The sequence below is a fragment of the Nestor notabilis genome, unplaced genomic scaffold, assembly GCF_000696875.1.
Source record: "Nestor notabilis isolate BGI_N333 unplaced genomic scaffold, ASM69687v1 scaffold11441, whole genome shotgun sequence".
Classification (NCBI taxonomy): domain Eukaryota; kingdom Metazoa; phylum Chordata; class Aves; order Psittaciformes; family Psittacidae; genus Nestor; species Nestor notabilis.
Window position 1 is genome coordinate 1 of NW_009915159.1, and position 22,840 is coordinate 22,840.

Consider the following 22,840-nt stretch of genomic DNA (forward strand, 5'->3'; position numbering starts at 1 on the left):
CTTTCCAACTCTAACTATTCTATGATTCTAATATTCACTGGAGCAGACTGAGAGGTCATGAGATGAGGTTGTGCCACAGAGAAGTGGAAGAATGGCAAATGCCACACTTCCTGTCCTGGACTTGCTGCCTCCCACCATTATGTTTTCAATTGAAGAATGAGCTTGATCATGGGATCTTCTTCTCAATTCCTTCCTTTTGTGAATGTTCTCTTACTCTCACAGTTGCATCTAGAGGTTCAGTACACTTCTGTTTCAACCTTGCTGTAGGTTTCAAACTCCACCGCCATATTGGAAATTCTCAATCTCCTGATTTTCATGCTTCATGCATTATGAAACAACTTTTATTTTATTTGGGACCTCAGCATTTTTTAAGGAAACCTAATTCCTTAAATATTTGTAATTTGAAGTTGTTTCAGTCACTGGTGATTCTTACAATACATTAAAGATCCTGTTAGTATATGATGTTTATTTCTCCTGAAGATATTTGTCACAAAGCCTAAGTACCGGACTTTTATGCCCTGTGGACAGGAGCTTTTCTCCATGACTGTGGACTGTCAGAACTCTTTTGCCCTCATGAGAATTATTACCCTCATAAGGTGTGCTCCAAGCATAGAAGAGAGCAGGAGGTAAGCACTTCAGAGAGCATCTAGAGAAGCAGGTGTCAAACTTTCCGAGATAACTGTCTGCCTTGAATCAAGCTTAATCCTGTAAGTCATCTTATTACCCACTTGGGTTTGTCCATTTTAGCCTTGCCCACATGCTTACATGCCACAGCTGTTCCTTTCTGCCTTTGTGTTCATAGGCAATGCAATTGTTTAATTATATTCTGTGGTTTAACAAATCTTTTAATGTAGTCTTTGTCTATAGTAAATAGCATGATAAAGAGCTCTTCTTTGAATGGGTGCAGGGATTATGTTGGCAACTGGTCATACCTGGAAGCAGCAAAGAAGATTTGCACTGAGGACTCTACGTGACCTTGGTCTGGGGAAAAGAGGTCTGGAGCATCGAGTTCAAGAAGAGGCCCACTACCTTGTAGCCTTTTTTGCAAGTATGAAAGGTATCTCTGCAATAAATACTGATTCATTTTTGTCATTAGTCTTATGTCTTTAGTGTATGAACTTCTCTGTGCTGCTCTGAAATTAAGGGCAGCTTTTGTTCCACAAGAGAGTGTGAAGGGTCTTACAGTGTCTGTGTGGAAGGGACTGAAAATGCAAAGACCCCAGTCCTGTGTTTTCGAAGAGACTATTCTTGTTCAAAGTTATTTACAAAACTACCAAAACTGGGAGCAAAACTGGAGCTTATTTATTATTTATGTCATAGAATGCTTAAAGTGGAAAGGTATATCTGAAAATGGTCTAGTCTAACTTCTCAAATCAGGGTAGGTTTCTTAGGCCTGAGACCAGTTGGGTTTTAAATATCTGCAACATTGGAGACTTCACCACCTCTCTGGGTAACCTGTTCCAGTGTTCAATCAGCCCTACAGTAAAAGAAGTCTCTTATGTTTAGGCAGAATTATGTATTTCAATTTTTGCCCGTTGCCTCACTTGATACTACTGAGAAAAATGTAGCTCCATGTTCCTTATTCCTCTCTACCAGGTATTTATACACACTTAAGATACTTCCCTGAGCCTTTTCTCCAGACTAAACAGGCTCTCTCTTATATCAGCTGCTCCAATCCCTTAGTTGTCCTTGTGGACCTTTACTCAACTTGTCCCAGTATGTTGATGTCTCTTTTGTACTGGGGAGCCCAGAACAGGACCCAGTACTCCAGATGGGTCTCACCAGTGTTGATCAGAGTGGAAGGATCGCCTCCCTTGACCTGCCAGCAATGCCTTTCCTAATACAGCTCAGGATTATATTGGCCTTCTTTGCCTCAAGGGCATGTTGCTGGCTCATATATGGTGCTGGTGCATAAAGGTATGGATACATTCTCAACGCAGATGGATTAAGGCTTGTAACACCATTTGCACATACTCTGTAAAGCAGTGATGAAAATCTAGTCTTCATGTCAACATTTTACCATGATCAGCCCAGCTAGGAGCATGTTAGTTGGATTTCTCAATACTCATCATTACTGCAAAGGCACAGTAAATTGGGACATGCTGTGGCTTGCGTTGTATCAGTTATAAGTAATTAAATCCAGACCAGTCTCATGGTTTAAGAACTAGGAGAGTTTGAGATGTGACCATGTGTGCAGGAAAAAAAACCCCAGACCAATAAGTTGCTGATCAGAATCGCGCAGTGGGTGCTGGACAGTTGCATTAGTACATACATAGAGTTGTTTATAGTTGTTTATTCTGGACTCATGAAATAGTTCTATTGGGATTAAGTTTTCAAGGAATTGCTTTAAAATTAGTTATGACAGAATATGACAAAAGTTTATGACATTATGTCTTACAAGAGGTTGTACACCTCTAGCAAAGTCAGGCAAAATATAGTAGCCTTACGTGTATTTATGTCCTTGCTGAATAAGGCTGCCCCTCTTCTTATGGTTCTCTCCTCAGATTCTCTTTGGCTACAGTGTTCTCAGACATTCCCATGCTTGAGACTTATTTTGAATTTGCCAGACAGCAAATTTGCATAGATTTTTTTTTCCTTAGCTCTAAATTTGCTATAACATATGAAGTATTTTACACATCTGATGTTACTTTAGGGTGCCACACATCCTGAGTTTATGAGATTGAACCATAGTTCTGAAGAAGATGAGTATGCTACAATTTTGGAAGAAGATTGGTGCTACTCTCTGAAATGCAATGCTGTCTTTGGGTAACTTATAAGATAATCTCATTTCGCTAAAGCAGACAAGAAACAGTAACAGTGACACTTATTATTATGGTTGCAGGGAAACCTCTGGATCCTTCTTTCCCTCTTGTTCTTTCTGTTTCAAATGTAATTTGTGCTGTTGTTTTTGGACGTCGCTTCTCCAGAGAGGATGAAACCTTCCGTGAACTGATTAGAGCCACAGAGCACTTGTTCAAATTTGGAGGCAGCTTTATTCATCATGTAAGTAAACAATCTGTTGTCTTTTTCAGAATAAGGCAGAAAGTGAGAAATGCAGATTCAAGAGGTAGCTGCTAGGCAAAAGTTTTTGAATGGATGAGTGAAGAGAGTGAGAAAAGAATTATCCAAGTACTTAAGTGTTTCGCCACTGGCTACTTGTCTCCATTTCCTCTATAAGAAGTGGAGACTTGATGACTTCCCAGAGAAATTCCATTTCTTCACCCTGAGTGAGGAGCAGGTCTATATGCAGGCAGCAGAAAATAGTAAATACTAAGCCAGCAAATACACCTGTAAGCTTGGCAATCAAAACAGTCAGTTTTCTTCTGAGAGTTGAGGTCTTACCTGGCACTAGAAGAGGCCTGCTTTGCATAGAAGTGTATTTAAATTTGCCCAGGAGTTCTGGTTCCACTTCTGAAGTTGTCCCATACATCTTACGCAGTAGCTTCATAATGTAAAACACGTAAGCAGTCTCTGTAACACAGAGATTTCCTCCCACATCCCAAGGAACATTCCTCTCATTGAGTTATGACCGGGTTCCCTTTTGCTTAGCTTAGCTTTGGTCCTATGAGTTTTGTGTAGTGGTGGCAGGTGAGACTAGCTTTTGGGATAGAGAGAAGAAAAGGAGGTATATTCTCTTTCCTAATCAAGCTTTGCTTTACTCCAATGATTTAGATACTCTTCTGGGAAATAAGAACAAGGGTTCAAACCATTCCAAAGTGAAGGTTGCAATCTTCCCGCTTCCTAGATGCAAAGGGTACTCAGTATTATGTAAAATGTGGACATTGCTGCATCCACACCCCCATTTCTTAACTGGATTCCATCTTGTCCAGCATTGAACAGGAGAACGCTGTGGACTGGGCCCCTTCAGAAATGGAGGAGGAGTTTTGGCAGGACTGGTAGCTGGGAAGGTGGATGGGCTCAGTTCTTGTCTTGAAAGTTGACAGCTAAATTCTACTTACAGTTAGGGTGCCATAGTAGCTAGAAAGTGCATGCATTTGAGAGTAGGAAAGTATGTAATCTGGGCAATCATATATGATTAGTCAGACCACAGTTGCATGTAAGGCTTCTGAACAATACCAGAGGTGGAACTAAACAAAATGGGTCTGAAGTTCTATGTGAATTGATAATTGTATGTGTGACAATAAGAACTGATCTTCCAAAAAGACTAAAGTACTGTCTATCACAGCCAGCCAGCCTCCAGTGAACACCTACTAACGTGCTTCTTGCAGTGTAATTATGGGAGTAGAAGAGCTCAGCAAAATGAAGACTGGGAAAGGGTAGAACTTCTGCTGGGAAATAAATTGTGGGATTATATTTCCAGCACGAAAAGAACTATGAAGAGAAAATACTTTGCAGTTACAAGGATGTTACAAATTACTCAGGCATAAATATAGGGTGAAAATCAGAATGAACTTTCTGGCTATTGCAGTAGGTAGAAAGCAGCTATTCTTAGGCCAGATTTTCCCAAACTGCAGGAGAGAAGGATAAAACTAATAAGGTTATGTCAGCTAATCCTGTTTTCTTTTCTAGAGAAGCACTCAGAATTGTCAGGTAGCTGTCCTAGCTTTTCTGGGTTTCAGATGTTTCATGTTTTATTGAGGACTCTTGGGGAGTGCTTTGGGGGATTACTGCATTCCTATACTGCTAGCCGGCCCTTGCTCTTGATTATATGAACCGCTTTTGCGCATTCTGGCAGGGATAGTTTACAACGGCTTTGCTTCTGCCTTCCTGGTACTCTCCACTGGAGGGCAGGATCTTACCTTTAAACGTCTGAATACAGTTCATTGTAATTGAATACATTAATTGAATAATGGAATAAAAGAATACAATTAACTCTAATTCTAATTCTTCTAATTTGGCTTGTGGTTGAGCTGAAAGCCGGTGGAACTCTGAATCTTACCATAAACACAGCCAGAAATTATATGGTGCACTGTTTCACAACTTGAAAACACAATCATAGTCTTTGTCAGAATATTTTACTAACCACGACAAAACCACCTGCTAACGTTGAATACTACCTTCTCTTTTTAGTAGGCCTAAAATACATTGTCTAGTGATGGAAACTTTGTGTGTCACTCCTGCAGCTGTATGAAATCTTCCCCTGGCTGATGTGCCACCTCCCTGGTCCTCATAAGAAGGCGTTGTCTTGCTATGATGTCCTGAGCTCTTTTACAAGGAGAGAGATTAGAATGCACATGGAACGTGGTACACCAGATGAACTGCAGGATTTCATTGACTTTTACTTGGCTCACATTGAGAAAGTAAGTATTTGTTCTGCTTAATCATTCATTCACGAGGAATAAGGAGAAATGGACCATTAAATTGTCCAGTCTCAGCCCTTCTATCACAATCTCTTATCTTCCATAGACACCCTAATGTGAATCCAGTAATCAGGGACTTGCTGTATCCTTCCTAGCTATTAATATACCACAGTACCTTGCAATTCTTTAATTAAAGGGCAGGTTAACACACCACATTTTTCTCATTGGCACAAGTTGCAAAATGATTTAAGACCTCCAGGAAAGAATACTTTATTTCTAAGTGGACCACAAGAGAACTGGGAAGGTCCAGGGGAGACAGTGGGATGTTCTGGATAGGATATTTGGCTGATAAGGGTTTGTCAAGAGAAGTTGCTGCAGGAAGACAGGTGAATTGGTTTTTGAGAGCATTTTGTGGGAAAATAATCCAGGAGTCAGTGGAGTTTCAGACAAGGCTGGAGGAGAGTTCCAGGGGCAGTTGACAAGTTTCAAGTAGACAAAGGGAACTGGGACAAATAAGAGCATTCTGGGCAGGCACAGTAGGGGTAGGTGGGAATCTCCATCAAGTTTTGAAAGGCTGTGGGAGGCTTGCAAAAGCTGTGAGTGGGGACACATAGGTCTTCCTTTTCTAGACCTTACCAGCATGTAAGGTCTGAATCTCTTTGGAACTGGATCCCCTCCCTTCACTGTGACTTCTACTAACTTCCCTCAATGACTTTTCCTTTCTCTTCTTCTCCACTGCATTAGGCTATATTTCTCCTCCTGTTCTGCTTGATGATAGAAAAGGGATAAAGGGGAGAAGTGACAAGATTAGAGGGGTGCTACTGGAGGGTGACAAGGTGAGAATGGCTCAGACAGCCAAACAAGGTATTCCAGGTAGAGGATGTCTATTCTTTCAGCCCCCGGAGAAGTGGAAGTGACTGCTGCTTCTGGGAGGCAAGGCTCCCTCCAGGGACAGCCAGTGCTCCTTCACCCTGGGCATGTGCTGGCTGCAGCAACAGACAGCACTGCAGCCTTGTCAGGCTGTAGCACCCATCCTGCACCTCATGGCACAGCCCAAAGGGGTCTGCCACCCTGGACTGCTGCCTGTCTTCTGTATGGCCTGAGCTGGCTCTGCTGCTGTGCTCAGTCACGTTACAGAGACATGCAACTGAAGAAGAATGTCTATTAGCGATTTTTGTCAGCCGGCTTTTTAGTCTTTAGCATGTGTCTTATAAATACTTTATAGTGCTTGACTGGTTTATTATTGTGTGGAAAAAAATAACTATCTTGTGGAACTCCAAGTGTATTGCAACTGTGAAATTGTCATTATTGTCCCAGCTGGTAATTCTCTCAAAGAATCAAAGCAGATCTACTTGCCAAGATCAGTTTCCTGTATCATAATAAATAACATTAATTTGTATTTCTATCTGGTAGTTCTTTATCAATTGATTCCCATATCAGCTGCTATATTTTTATGTCCTGGGTGGGTGTCAGCCTAACTGGCTTCTGGTTCCTTGGATCCTCTTGGTTTAATTTTTTCAGTAATGGCACAATATTAACACATCTGCTCCTCCAAAGTGTTTCACTGCTTCTAAAGCATTTCACTGCTTTTCTAAGATCTATGAGACTTGAACATCAGTGGACCAGACATTGTTTGGGCAAGCTCTTCTGGAACTCTGCTGTGTGGAAATCATCCAAGTTCATTTATTAAAAATATTGAACTGTTTGTAATAGACACACAGGAGCAAGAAAAAAAGATTAGATGATTTTACAACCAGGAAAAACATTCTTCCCACTTTTCCAGTTGCTCCACTGGCAAAAGAAAGGTTCAAGACCCCTGAGCATGGCCTCCCTAAATTTAGAAAATGAATTCCCCCAAACCATAATAGTATTCTTTTACAGTTTCAGAACATACAAGTATATTCTCACAGTTCTAACTGAAAACTGTAAAACCCCAGAGCAGCTGTACATACGAGTCGTTGTGACCTCTCAATGCAGGAGCAGCCTGAATACCATGGGTTAAGAACTTTTGACAACCGAATGCTCATTACCTGGTCACTGTATTGCTTGGTAGAAAAACTGAGTGATGGAATATGACCTGAGGCATGGAGAATTACATGCTGGTACACATCTTCAGAGAAACATCTCATTTTACCACTATTTGCAAAATTAACCCAAAAATCCATCTCTGGAGAACATGTGATTTAGCTTCATGATTGAGGGTGGAGGAAACATGGCTTGTTTGTGAAATGTCAGCTTTTCATATCGATAATAATCTCTGGTGTCTAATATTCTTTATTAGTCTCTCTGTATTGTACTATAGGCAGAGCACACTGCAGCTTGGAACCGGTGATAAAATCACATCTAACCCTATTCTGTTTTTTCTAACTTTCATGTATAAACCTCTACTTTTTCTCATCCTTTGCAGACCAAAGATGAACCCAGGTCTACATACAATGAAGACAACATGGTTTATTCTATAAATGACCTTTTCTTGGGTGGATCAGAGACAACAAGCACTACTTTGAACTGGGGCCTTCTCTATATGGTGGCAAATCCAGACATCCAAGGTGAGTAGCTAAGCACATCACAGATATCTTTGATGCAGCAGAACAGCTAAGTCATAACATTTTCATGAATCAGATAGTATTCCTATATATTGCTATATGCCTGTGGCACATGGGCCTTTTTGTACTGGTAGATCTGCACTGGGCAGCATTGGTAGATCTGCAGATCTGTGTACAAGTTCTTACAGCAGTCATGGGCTTAAGGTAGTTCCCAGAAAGAGCTAACAGTTGGAGAAGTGTGCATTTTATAGGAGGGGTTAAGGTCTTTGGGGAAATTAAGATTGTGGTAGGATGGTCAATGGAGTAGGAGGACTGGAGCTGCTGTATGGGAAGTCAGAGGATTTGCACACATAATGCTTGAAGAACAGCGGCCACTGCTGCAGCCATTGGTGAGGTGCTGGTGGTACCTCGAGAAACTGATATGGGTTCTGTCTGAGATGTAAATGTGACTGAAGGCTGAAAAGAACCAGAAACTGATGTGTGATATTAGGGATGTCACTCTTTGGAATATTCCTTCAATTCTGCTTTGTCACAGCTGGGTATCAGTGGTGGGGGCTATGGTGAATCCTGCACTTCTCTGTGCTCTGTAGGTCACAGAAGTGGTAGAGAAATCACCTAAAGGTCAGTTGGCAACTTTGACTTTACTTTTGTCCATCAGTCCATTTATGATCCCAAGGTATCACAGTGTCTGTCTAACCTGTGATTAAATTAATTCTGGGATGTATTTGTATTGCAATAGAAATTATTCCAGTGAGGAGAGGAATTTGATGGCTCATCTGTTATGTCTATATATTTAAGAAGTTTATTTTTAAGTCTAGCTTTTAAACAACCACCAATCACTTTCATAGAGCACTGAGTGAAAACCAAAGAAAGAATGATCCCTTATGCCAGCTGACAGAAATCTCATTCTTAGATATGTGCAAATACCCAGAGGAGAACAGGATTTTGGATGGAGGAAAGAGATGAAGATAAGAAAAAATTGCTCAACTTGGAGCTATCAGACAAGAAGGTCTACTTAATCTTGTGTTATTGCACGATAATTATCACCCAATATGATTAAGGTTATGAAAGCCCTGGCTCACCTAAATAATTTTATTTATTTAAATATAATACCTTGCACATACTTGGGAAAACAGGGTGTGTGCAGAATGAGCCTTCCTGGTTGTCTTGGGTCATAAATTGCACATAGACTCTCATAATGAACCGGCATCAGTGCATCTGTCCCTGTTTAATTGGTGGCTTCTTTTTGAACCCATTCATACTTTTGCCTATATTGACACCCACTGACAATGTTATGCAGTTCCACCATGTACCATATAGGAAAATTTGGCCTTTTGCCTGATGAGCGAATCTGACTCTCCTTGTTCTCTGAAACAGTGACAGATCATTTCAAACTATGCTGGATCCTGAAGCATTCGTGCTTGATTTTGCAAGCTAGTTCTTCATAGAAGGAAATTTACTTTAAAATCTTTCTGGAGATACATTTTAAATTCTGTAAGGTGCTTAAATCTCTGTTGTCAGGATCTATCTAACATAGTTTTGTGAAGGACTGCTGTCAGTCACTGAGCAGGCTTGATGCGAATGAGCACAAACTGATCAATGCAGAATGTGCTTCCCTGCATCTTAGGGTTGCTTCATAAAGCCTGGAAAAATACAAGATGCTTTGTCAAAAATCTAAGGCATTTTTATTGTGTGTGTCCTGCCTGTCTTGAAGTTTACAAAACAATTTTTATACTTTTGTTAATGCTCCCAGCATTTCTGTGCAATCAGCAATTTAAATCATGCTATTCTTGATCAAAAGGCAGGTGCCAAGAGGCATATCCAGGTTTGTTTGGGGTTTTTTTGGTTGTTTTTCTTTAAAGGTATTTGGACATTGTTCTAGTTGGCATTGCTTCACTTAACAGCTGTCCTACATAAGAAGCATTTCTTTTTAATACAGATTAGGCTTTTAAGGCCCAGATTCACCTAACCTAAATTCCAGAGAGCTGTGAGCTTAGTGGTTCTAACTGGCTGTAGATGTGTGAGGCACCAAGCCAAAGGGAAACACAAAGATAGATCACTTCTCTTGCATTTAAGTTTTAGTAGGGCTACTTTTAAAGAGTTTTAAATTTTTGAACAACAAATGTATTTTTCTTAAAAAAGATGTCTGCTACTTTTCTTTATAAAAGTTACTTACATTTTTACATTTGTTTTGTTGCTGTCCTTGTAGTTCTAAATGGGAAATGTCTTCGAAAATGGAATTAGTGAAAAGACTTGATATATTTTCCACCTGAAATGGTGTATATTTTTCCACAGAGAAAGTGCAGAAGGAGCTTGATGCCGTTCTGGGTCCTTCCCAGTTAATCTGCTACAAGGATCGTAGAGAACTGCCCTACACCAATGCTGTGGTTCATGAAGTTCAGCGCTTCAGCAACATTATCTCAGTTGGCATGCCCAGAGTATGTGTGAGGAACACTATGTTGCTCGGCTTTCCCCTCAAAAAGGTACAGACACAGTTCCTCAGTTGCCACAGACCTTTCCTGCATCAGTAGAACAAGGTTGGATTAAAATCTATTTGTACCAGGGTCTTTTACTCCACAGTGGTAGGGTTGGATACCTCTGGGTCACAGCCTGAATGGGAACAAGGACAAGAAACTATCTGCCAGGCTGAGCTGAGTGACGCAGCCCTTCAGAGAGGGTTATCGGTAGTGAAAGGTGCCCCTGGATGGAAGATGGGATTTTCGTGAACATTTTTACAAACCAATGAAGACAAAACCTTAGAGATTGATACTGAAGGAAACTGTGATTAATTTGTGCTAATAAGGCATTGGAAGGATTTCTGACTATTTCTTTGCCTGCAGAAAGCCTGTAAAAGATCTAGGGGAAAAGCATGAGGGTCTGCAATTAGCTTTCCTCAAAGAGACTAAATCAGAGAGACTTCTAATGTTAGAAATGGAAAATAGGTTTAGTAGGAATAAAGTTATTAGTTTCTATTGCCATGGCCACTTCCACTGTCAGGCTTGGACTGACATCCTGAAACAAATAGACATCAGTGATCCTACTGGGGAAATGAACATGTCAGCATACAGCACTGAACTCTGAAGGAAGCTACCACTGGTCTCATCTAGCCAGTTTCAACTGCAGGGGGAGGATTGACAGCCAGAATTAAGTGAGTGTTTTTCTCCTTTCAGGGCACCATAGTTCTTCCAAATATTGCTTCATCTTTGTACGACCCAGAGCACTGGGAAACACCTCGACAGTTCAACCCCAGTCACTTCTTGGATAAGGATGGAAACTTTGTGAGCCAAGAAGCCTTTTTGCCATTCTCAATAGGTAAATGCACTGGCAGCACGAGCATTCATGGTTTGGATGGCTGTAGAACTGGAACAGTAGAATTAAGATGTTTATTAAAAACCTATTGGTCATTTATTTTAAAACTCTTTGTGGAAAACAGTGATAAAATCAATGATTATTTCCAGTAATATTTACCAGTCCAACTCTAAACATTTGTTCTACTGAATAAATTAGAGCGTGGGAAATCAGAGATGTCCTGACAAATGTATACATCTAACTTGCCCTATTTTGGAAGGAAATTCTCTGCTAATGATTATAGTTATTGATTTGGGGCATACATTTCAAAACCAGACATGCATTTGGAAAGTACTTGTGAGCAGCTGTACTGATTTTTTATGCATACAAAATGGGAGCACGACATCTCCTAGGAAGAGCAAGTCCTTATTCTTCATTTACATGATTGAACAAATTCCTTTAAAGTTCTCAGTCAAATGAGGATGAGGTTTTAGAGGTAACTGAAGTGAAACTCAGAGCAGAAGGGGGGCACAGTTATCTATTGCTGCAGACAGGATTCTTTAAAGGAAGAATTGCATCAAGTTTTGTGTCATTGATTGCATTAAGTTACAAAGAAATTCTGGACTCGGCAAATATACCTTTGCTTTGTGTGAGGATGGATACGATTGCTTTTGAGGTCAGGGTATTTTACTCTCTGTCCTTCCCACCTTCCTTCTACAGGGCACCGTGTGTGTTTGGGGGAGCATCTGGCAAGAACTGAGCTCTTTATTTTCTTTGCCAACCTCCTGCGGGCATTCACCTTCCAGCTCCCTGAAGGGGTGATGAAGATCAGCACAGAGCCCATTCTGGGGGGTACGCTGCAGCCTCACCCCTACAGGATTTGTGCCATTCCACGCTAGATTAGATGGGTGCAGTGTGTCACACACCATGTGTGCCTTGTGAATGTGTGTCTTGAATGTCTTTTTTGTCTTTATACGAACTTCTGCTCCAAAAGCCCCCTTTTGTCTAGAGCAGATAATTTTGTTTAGACCCTGTTACCTGCTTTTAAAAATGATTCTTTTTTATTAATCATAAAAGTTCTTTTGCCCTTGAACACACCATCACTCTCAGCTTTAAAGGCATCATGCAGTTGCTGTCTGGCTTGGCAGATTTGCTCACCAGTATGCTGGTGAGCAAATGGCAAAACTGACATGCAGACTTCATCAGTTAATTCATCGTCTCTGAGTTATCCTGTTTTCAAAAGCAGCAGAGTTTGGAAAAACATACCTGGAAAATTTGGACTCTGCATTATTGTCATCATTGGTAACATTTCAGTCAACTTTTTGTTGATGGTCACTAATAAAAGATAAGAAGGAAAAATTAACAATTGGTTTTATTTATGGATGACTTGCAGTTCACTGAGAATGTCTAGATCTGATGCAGCAGAGTTTAATTAGTTTGAGTCTATCAGATAAATGATGCAGGCTGAAACTCAGGGAAGAGTAAACATACAGAAAGGATTTCTTTTAGGGCAGATACTTCTAATATTTTCAAATTCTGCCAAGTTAAATTTTGGAAGCTCCTGAGTTGACTCCTGTCAGGACCAGCACTGGGTGGTTGCTACAGCAGATGCAAGAGGCTCCTCCAAAGGGCAGTTTGGGTGAGGAGCCTGCTCTCATTAGAGCTGATGGTAAATTGAAAAACACACATGGAAAACACCAGAGATACTGTTTAATCACCTCAGAACTTCATCAGTACGCCTGAAGCTACAAAGACTTGTCATATACACAAAATACCTGTCAAATTCAATGAGAGTCTTTAATAGCAGAAAAGGGAAAAAAATGGTTCCTGTGGTGAATATAAATTTATGTATATTGTCTGGAAAAAACTTGTAAGGTTTAAGTGAACTTATCTTTCATTAATACTCCTATTTCTGTGAGAGACGGTAGGACAGCTAAACAGAAGATTGCTTGTTAAATCCATTATCACTAGATGTTGTCTGTTGTGTGATTGAGGTTAGTTTAGGCCGTTTACCATGAATCTCAAATTTAGACCTGTCTCATTATTTCTAATTCAATAGCTGATGGAACAGAGCATCCAAATAGTAAGCACTTGATATTTAGCTATTATTAAATTAAATGGCAGAATAGCACTAGTGAAATATGGAAGAGCCACATCCTGACATTTTATTTGACAGAAGACTGTGTGCCCTGTTAAAAACTGATGTCAAAGTCTCCATGGGTTTGTGTATGTGCATGGGTAGATAAGGTAAAGCAGAAAACACTGTGATTTGGGGATGCTGGAACTGTCTTTGCATGTTAAAAATAAAGCTGAAATCATCAGTAGCATTACAGGTTTTAACATCATTGATGCTGACATTCCTGATGGCCACATGCTTCCCCAGATATCCTTCCAAAAGGGAAACTCACAGATGGGCATGGGGGAGAAGCTTGCCTAGGAAGGCTCTGGAGCCAGAGCAGGATGGGTTGCCTGAGCCCATGGGAATGGCACAACCCAAAATGAGGGGCATAAATACTGCCTTTCCAGGTGCTCGAGAGGAGACACACAGGTGCTGTACACCCTACATGGGTCGGTTATTCATGTGTGGTTGTGCTAATGCCTGTCTGGGACAGGAACTTCTCGTTGGTGATTTTTAACCCATTGTGCACAGCTACCCAGGAAAGGAGAACCCAGCACATGATGTGTGGCAGCAGGACGTCAGCGGAGGCTCACAGCAGGGAGATGATAGAGGTACGCTTTCCAGAGCCTTTGCATCTCTGTTCTTACCTGACCTGTTTTAAAAGTGATTCACTTTCACTCATGTTCTAAAAATGTCTTTCTGAGCTTTTAAAAGCCTTTTACAGCCTGGCTGGTTTTTCCACAGTAGGCCAACAAAGCTGAGGGCAGCTTTGAGAGGAGACCAGCTTCTACTTCCATGTTCCATGCCAGCTGTCTCAGCCTTGGCTGCATGGTGCCTTCTCCATCAGGCTATGGAGCTGTGTCACTCCAGGGCTGCTGGTCTGAAGGGGTGTCTTGGAGATCTCTACTATATCCTTCATTCCTTTCTCTTCTCTTGCTTATTGCTTCTCCCTTGTTTCTCATGGCTTGCTTGGGCTCCATTTTCAAGACAGATGATAGGGATTGACACCCTTTCTGTTCTCTGTATCATGGATGCCCACTAGTGTTAGCGACAGGTCAGTTTGTTGCCCCCACATCATCACTTTTCTCTGTGATGGCTAAGGTTGGTTGCTTCTAGCCTGTAAAGCTGATTGTACTTTGGGTGTAGGGCCCCATTTAAAGGACTGCTGTTACTGGATTATCGCATCAGTGGGTAGGTCAGTCTCTGTCTTGCACCTTCTAGATCACACCTCAAAATTTAAATCCTTGTAGATAGAACACTGAAGAATGATCAGGAGCTGGCCTGGGTGACCAGTGAAGGAGGACAGACTTGCAGGGAGGGGCACTCACTGACTTGGTTAGATCACACTGTACTTTCCAGGAAACAAACTGGAAGTTCAGTTTTGTTTACAAACATGGGAAGATGGTCAGTCTTTAGCAGAGTTGTTTTATAAGATAAGGACACTTTGCTTTGTCCTTCATCACCCTCTCCTTCCCTTGTTGCTGAGCTCTTCCCTTGTGGCTCCCCAGAGCAACACTGTGCAACCACTCAACCATATGGCTATAAAAGAAAATACAGAAAGTGTAGAGAGGCAAAGTTGAAGAATTTGGGTTCATGTAACTCTAAAGCCTTATGATACCATGAATCTCATCTGTCTTCCTTTCCACTGAATTCTGCAGGAACACTCTGAACCCAGAGGAGTTATCTAGTGAAGGTGGCTTCACAACTCTCTGTCTCTGGAGTAGCTCATGTCAGCAGGTGTGACAGGTAATCTCCTTGAGTTTAAAAATGAGGCCAAAATATAAAAGGGAAAACAAACAAACAAACAAAAAAAAAAATTTGTGCCTTTACTTTAAAGTCATTTGGAGAGAGAAAGCTATTCTATACATAACTATAAATGACAACTAAAACAACTCATTTTATTGGAATAAACCAAGATCAATCTGTTTTATTCCAAAATCAGGTGGACATAAGGTTTTCTGTGAGAGTTTTAACTTTGTTAAAAACTGATTTTCCTGAAATTAACATGCAAAATATTTTTCATGTTTACAGATCTTTACTCAACAGAGGAGAAAACTTTCTCAAAGGTAGGAGGTTAAGAATAGTAGGTAAATGCTTAGTGCAGACATCTTTTAAAATATACTTTGGCCTAGCAGTTTTCGGGGGTTTTTTGTTTGTTTGTTTGTTGGTTTTTTTTTTTACATGGTGATGATAAAAAAGAAGAATTCTAAGGAAAGGAGAAAGGTCAGGAAAACAAAGCAGTTCCAGGAAGAAAGCCTTAGAGTTAGTGAGAATTTAGATTTTTCCAGTTTCAGCTAGAAGACAGATAAAGCAGCAAGGAGATGTGAAGATTGAGCAAATCTTCAGTAGCTCAAATTATTTCTCTTCTAGCTGTTTGCTTTCTGAACTTACAAAGACTTCAAGCACTTATATCAAATACCCTGTTGAAGAGAAGGCACAATGGTTGCACAGCTGAGCATTCAACACCAAGCCTTCTGAATTGGCTGTAATGACCTTGCCCAGCCTGCAGAGAGCTTGCCCAGGGGAGCAGTTAGCCCAGGTGGGATTTTGTCTTTCTGCAGTGAGCTTCTTCCTGATGAAGTTAACTCTTGCAGAGCCAGAGTATTTCTACTCTGCACTGTGCTGTGTCTCCAGAAAAAATGTGGACCTTTCCCACCTGTGGCAAGCATTCCCCTTTAACAGGGAGAGAAATGTGGCTCCTATGAAAGAGCAAGAGAAGGACAAGGGCAAGAAATAGAGTAAGGTGGAGTTATTTAATATGAATTCCCACATTAATAAGGACACAATTCTTGCTTGTTTCTTCTTGTTTCTACAGCCTTAACAAACATATTCTGGTGCATCCACTGTGTCAAAAGTACAGCCTAAAGTGAATGCTTCTGTGTTGCCTCAATCCTTGAGGAGTTTGCCAATGACTATTGAGATGAAAATTTCAGCATCTGTAACTTCTAGATTTGCTCCATGTATCATTAAAGTTTATAGACAAAGCAAATATAAGTAATAAAGAATAAAACTTCTGTATTTCAGTAATATAATGAGGACCAAGGAAAGTGCTGGTTTCTTAAAACTGCAATACATGAGGAAGGCTCTCTGGCCGACGGACAACTTAATGCCTTTTTTGGCTTAAGGAAATGTCAGCCATCATCTAAAGTCCAAGACATTTAACACCACTGATGCTCATGGAAAATTTCTGTCAATGTTATGAAGAAGAGGTTAGAAAATAAGTAGATAAACATGGTATTTTCAAATTGGCTGGGCTGATTCATCCAAGGGCACATAGGAACAGTATCAACCATAGAGCTATTAGCAATTATCTATGAGAACCTGTGGAGTATGGCAAAAAGTCAAACATTTTCTTGTCTTCAGAAAGTAAGAGAAGCTGCAGTGTTATGAATCAGTCAGCCTGATTGCATTTCTCAGACTATTCTAGGAAACTAATGAAATTGTAAGCACTGGGATGAAACCAGGAAGTATCAGTACACATCAAATAATCTCAAAGTTACTTACTTTGTTTGATGACATTGCCAGCGGTCTGTTTTCAGGAAAGAAGCCATCAATGTGGTTTACTGCTCTTTAATGTGGCTTTGACACAATCTCAGAAACTCTAGGGAAATGTAGGCTATCTGAAGCCTTGCAAAGATTTTGGAAAACTCAGGAAATATCTATGAACAGTACTGTGTCAAACTGGTAAGATTCACTGAATGAGATTCTGTTCCACATTTAGGTACTATTCAATATTTAATCAAGGACCTTGGTAGTTAGCATAAGCACCACGCCTGGTAAGGTCTAGTTTCTTGATGCTATCAGATCCCAAACTCATGCTTGCCAACAAGGGGAGAAACAAGTATTGCCAAACCTGTTATGGTTCACAGAAACGTAAAGCCTTTTTATTTGGATTTATTCTTTGTGAAAGAATGAAGGCTGTCATGACATGGATTCTTCTCCTTATCGCTTTTAATGTCAGATAGCTGATGAGGTGAGGATAACCCTATTCCAACATCCTCTCATTCTTCTCTCCTTCCTTTCTTCCTGGAGTGACAGTTTTCTTTAGGGATTTTTTCAGGGATTTTTTTTTTCTTTATCATTATGGTGCAGTAAGTTGCAGCAGAAAAAAACATTTTAGTTTTGCAGTGACTCAAAATGCCTCTAAAAGCCAGAGTATTCAAACTGAAGTTTGATGTCCTGAGCTAAATAATTTTCTTGAATAAAAGATTTAGTGGGAAATCCAGAAAGTTTTCATTAAGAGATTTCTGAAAGTGATTATTTGAAACTGTTTTTATCCACTGAGAACGTTGGCCTAAAAAAGCCCAATGAACTGGATTAATTTGAAATGATATTCCAGCTGAGTTTGGCATATCTTCTTCTGAGTGGAAAGCTTATGAACTTGTCCTAATATCTGTGAAGAAATCTCAGCCTGTGGTATTTTTAGCCAATGCTCCAGGATTTAGTTATTTGCTGTCCTGCAGTGTGAGATTCTAATGTTAAAGGAATAATGATAATAAAATTGTAGCTCTTTCTTTGAATAGTTTATGAAATACAGATGAGACGGGATGAGCTGATAATACCAGTATATTCTGGGGTCAGCTGGCAATATGACAATATTCTACAAAGAATGCATTTTAAGGAGCATTACAGAGAAAATGAAACACTTTCGGCTGTTTTGTATGATATTCTTTTTGAAATAACCTTTTTGAATACTGTAAAAATGTTTATTTCAATGATGTGGTTACACAAGCATAGGCTCTCTCCTGTAAATTCATCTTGGGTTGACAGCTGCAAGCTGTGGGGGACTCTAGTTTGGCATATAAGGCAGGCAGCTTCCCTTAGCCTACTTGTAAGTAGTTTTAGGCAGGGACAAATATCACCTCCACCATCCTCCACTAATACTGAGGGTATTGGTAGCTCCAGCTCTCATGGACAGTGATCAACATCCTAGAGAACTGCAGACACACCGTTGCTGCAGTTTTAAATAATGTTGCAAGTTTTAAGACTCTTATTGAATTCTGGGACCTGCAGTCGGGGAGACAGTGGGATTTCAGGCTTGCCACTCTCTGACACTGTTGTGGGGTTGGCCTGAGTCATGGCAGGAAAGGACGCACCTTGGCAGGAGTTCGCTATTTAGATATTGAGTCCTAATGTATGTATTTGGTCTGATGCTACAGTTAAGGGAAAAGCTGTCTCTGCACCTTCAGCATCCTTAAGAACAGCTTTCTAGCCACTGCTAGAAAGAATGCTGGTTAATTCAGCACAGATCAGTGCAAAATTATCCGATTTTAATATTCCAGCAGTGCATTCTCTGGGGAACAGGTAGAGGGCAGCAGAGGTCTTAAAAGGGGTGTGCCTGCCCTCTTCTCACCGGCTTAGCAAAAGCTAGCTTTAAACCAACCAGTTTCACCAGGGTACACTGGAGTTCGTTACATGTTCATTTGTCATTGTCGTGGTTCAAACCCAGCCGGCAACTTGGAAACACGCAGCCGCTCGCTCACTCCCCCCCTTTTCCTTCCTCCCCCCGCTCCCGGAGGGATGGGGAGGAGCATCGAAGGAATGTAACTCCCACGAGTTGAGATAACAGCTCTCCAGTAACTAAGGTATAATACAAACCACTACTGCTACCAGTAATAATGATAAGAGGAATAACAAGGGAAAAGGACACAACCGCTCACCGCCCGCCGACCGATACCCAGCCCGACCCGAGCAGCGATCTGGGCCTTCCGGGTAACTCTCCCCAGTTTATATACTGGGCATGACGTGCTGTGGTATGGAATACCCCTTTGGCCAGTTTGGGTCAGGTGTCCTGCCTCTGCTTCCTCCTGGCTCCCCCTCCTCTCTGGCAAAGCATGAGACTGAGAAAGTCCTTGGTCAGAGTAAACATTACTTAGCAACAACTTAAAAACATCGGTGTTATCAGCGTTGTTCCCAGACTGAAAGTCAAAAACACAGCACTGCACCAGCTACTAAGAAGGAGAAAAAATGACTGCTGTAGCTGAACCCAGGACAGTCATCAATATGAGACTGGTTGAGGATGAGATTCAAATGCTACAATACAACGTCCTTAAAGGATTTCTCAGATATTTTGGTAAAACACAGTGTCTGTGGGGTTTCTTGATGACTAGGTACGTGGATTTTATTCACTGTGACCATGCTCTTCTACCCTCTAATCAAGATAAGAGGTCTGTCATTGTCTCTGTACTTATAGTCTCTCTCACATAAGGGAATGCAGTGCGCTGGGGAAGCTCTCAGATAAATTACTGTGTCTCTCACATTAACCCTCATTTTCTGTAGGTGAGATAGTGGTGTTAGGCCAGGCTCAGATGTTGGAAAAACAAAGTAATCATACAATTTGAAATGTGGGAATCACACCCATAAGGCTTCAAAGCAGAACATTTGTTCCTTTTACCCTGCCTCTCTCCTTTCCTTGCTGTTAAGTACTGCCAAGAGAAAACTTCGCTATAATTAGAAAACTAACACCAAACACCCAAAAGGCCCCAACCCCCAGAGAAACCAGAAAATATTGAATAAAGTAATTCTGGCTGTTGTTCATCAATTTTAGCCTGGTTTTGGTTTTTATCCAGCTTTGCAGGTGAGCTTCTGCAGTAGGGGAGTCTATTAGGTCTGAAAATTACTTGCCTCTTACCTTTATGATGTGTTTGACAGGATGCTTAACACAGAGCTGACCAGAATTATTCTCCTTGAACAACACATCATTTGATCAAATAAAGCCCAGTATTCCATGAAGCTGAACAGTAGAAAATGTCTCAACAGATCAAGCTGAAGTGCATAATGGACAAAGAGAAAGGGCTTATCTTTTTATCCTTCCCTTTCTGAAAGCTGTGTTGAGTACCACTGACTTCTTCGGTGGGTTACACTGTAAGTGCAGATGTTGGAAAGATGATTTCCACATTAAGGATAGTGTAATCTATTGTTATTGTTCAAACTTTTTCTCATGTCTGTGTGTCTGTAGCAACCTGCGTTCTTCCCCATTGACACCTGTTTGTTTGCATGTTACGTTATGACTACCTGCTTTGTTATGCGCATGTAGTGGCATTTTCAGGCTTTAGGAAATTCTGTATTTAAGAATGCTCCTGGTTTTAAGCTAATCACTTTGTAAGCTTGCATTATGACATATGCTAAAACATCACTGGTCTTTGATCACACTGTTATTTACAGGATCCTCGTTATCAGGTTGCTAATGTCAAAGTCTGCTCTCAATTTTGCTACACCTTATCACCCAGTGGGTATATTCAGACTTATTGTGTCATAGAACCAAATACTGCATGACTAAAGTATCCATAGCATTTCCTGTGGCATCCTTATCGTATTGTCTGAATGCTGTGTTAAAAGATAACAACTGAATTTTCACAGCACCAGGTACCATCGCCCTGGTTTTGCTTATGGAGAAACAGTCCTTAGAGCCTCTATGCCGACACTGACAAACAGCCTTTTCCCTTTGTAAAAAGTCTTGAAAAGGGTCCCTCTCCAGTTGGCCCCTTTACGCACTGGAGGCTGCTCTAAGCTCTCCCTGGAGCCTCCAGGCTGAACAACCTAACTCTCTCAGCCTGTATCCACAGGAGAGGTGCTCCAGCCCTCTCATCATCTCCATGGCCTCTTCTGGACTTGCTGTAAAAGCTTCATATCCTTCTTGTGCTGGGAGCTCCAGAGCTGGACACAGTACTCCAGGTGGGGTCTCACAAGAGCAGAGTGGAGGGGGAGAATCACTTCCCTTTCAGCAGCTTTAGCAGGTGTTTGCATTTATGTATCAAAATAAGATAAAATTAAGTATTTTTATTCAAAGCACAACTGCAGAGGCTACAAGCTGTGAGTACATTATACATCTCCAGACCTGAGCTTTGCTGTCTGAAGACAGAAATCCATTCAGTGAGTGCATAATTGGCAATTGGCTACATTGGAAGGGCAGGGACTGTGACTTGCCCAGCAGTACACAGGCATTCAGGGAGAGAAGCCAGCTCTCAGAGTGGTTTTCTCTTGGACTGGCTAGAAGATTTTGGCAGGGGGATTGGAACTAGATGATCTCTAAGGTCCCTTCCAACCAAAACCATTCTGTGATTCTATGCTTTTCTTGCTGTTCTCTGTCTTTTCATGTCAGCATCAGAATTCAGCATCAGAGAGATGAAGCCTGAGACAACAGGCAAAGCTTTCCACAACCTGAATTTGTTCTCACAGAGCAGGGTCTGCCAGCCACAGTGCATGTAATTAAAGACTTTATGCACACTAAGGTCTGAATTGAGCTTTACCATAGGAAAAACAACCATCATTCTTGGATACTGTTGTCCACCTTTCGCTGAGCTTGAAAAACAAATTCAAATTGACGCATGGAATTATTCACTTAGCCTGAAATTAAAGTATGCTCGGATGCTACAGCCCTATCTGTACAACTAGTACTGCTTGCTTTAATACAGTTACGTTGGAATCTACAGAAAAGGGACATAAAACTTTGTTTACAGTGCTCAGTTACTATTTCAGCCTTGTGATCTACCATTTCTATGCTCTTGTTCAACTGCCACTTGAAGTACAGAGTTTTTGAAAACTTGAGTTAAAAACAAGCCCCCAAACCTGCTTTTGAAAACAGTTCTAAAAGCTTTTCAGTTCTTTTAAAACTTCTTAGACTATTGTTTGGAACAGTTAGAACTTCATACTACTTATAAAAGCAGTTTCATTTACTGTTTCCAATTGTAGTTGAGATTTTCATAAATACGGCAAGTTTTTCAAAATCCGGTGTTTGCACTATCCATCTGTGATTCCAGTTCTCATTTGGTCACGTAGTTCTCTTTTGCATCCATAAACTGAACACCACAAGGATCTCTGGGGGTAAAACATAAATTCATTAAAAGCAGTTGCAAATGTGACATACACTTGTGACCACACTTCGTTGGAGATTTGGCCCTAAAACAGATCAGACAGGACATATTCAAAGAGTAATGTCTGCTGTGCTAGAGAAATTTGCTTGTGATGAATTAATGACGTTCTCTTCAGCCTGAAACATTATTAAAATGGGTAAGGAAAAGATGAGCTGTAAAAGAAGGGTATGTGTGATGCATGTATTTAACATGGTTCAATCTCTGTAGGAAAGACTAGCAAGACTAGGAAGAACTTTCGCCTTCACATTGCTGCAGGCATAATTTTTTTTTCTTTTTTTTTTTTTTTTATTAATACAGGGCTTGTTGCAGCACAGTCCTGGCTGTAAAATCAGTTGTGAAGGGAATTTCTTGCCACACACAATGTGTAACCCTCAATCCCCTGTTCTCTTCATATCAGCACCTCACAGTGCAAGTCCCCATCATTCAACTCTCCTTGGAAGCAAGAAGAAAAAGCTTCCCTGATCAGAGAAGAAAGGCATAAGTCAGACTTCTGGCCACTGCATTTTATACATGGCTAATTGTCACTTGAGCAAAACAGATGTCCTCTGTTAGCAGCTTAATGCAATTAGTGTGGTACTTCAAAAGGTTGCTGTCCCTGCCACCATGGTGGAAGTTTAGATTGTGTGTGATGGAGGGTTATTAAGCTTCTATGCTACTGCTTGATTTTTTTTTTAATTCCCCTTGAGATATATAAAATCAAATGCAGAAATGTCGCCTACATCTTCCTCCAAAGTATTTTTGGAGGCTTACTTA

General features: G+C 40.8%; 1 protein-coding gene across 1 annotated transcript; it reads left to right on the forward strand.

Moving 5' to 3' along the window:
- Nucleotides 1–907: 907 nt before the first annotated feature.
- On the forward strand, nucleotides 908–11,994 carry LOC104413086 (cytochrome P450 2J6-like; the record flags this gene model as incomplete). Its single annotated transcript, XM_010023994.1, has 7 exons — nucleotides 908–1,057; nucleotides 2,843–3,003; nucleotides 5,085–5,261; nucleotides 7,669–7,810; nucleotides 10,103–10,290; nucleotides 10,978–11,119; nucleotides 11,816–11,994. Coding segments are annotated over 7 exons (1,139 nt in total), but the record flags the coding sequence as incomplete, so codon positions are not given.
- Between the last annotated feature and the right edge of the window lie 10,846 nt (nucleotides 11,995–22,840).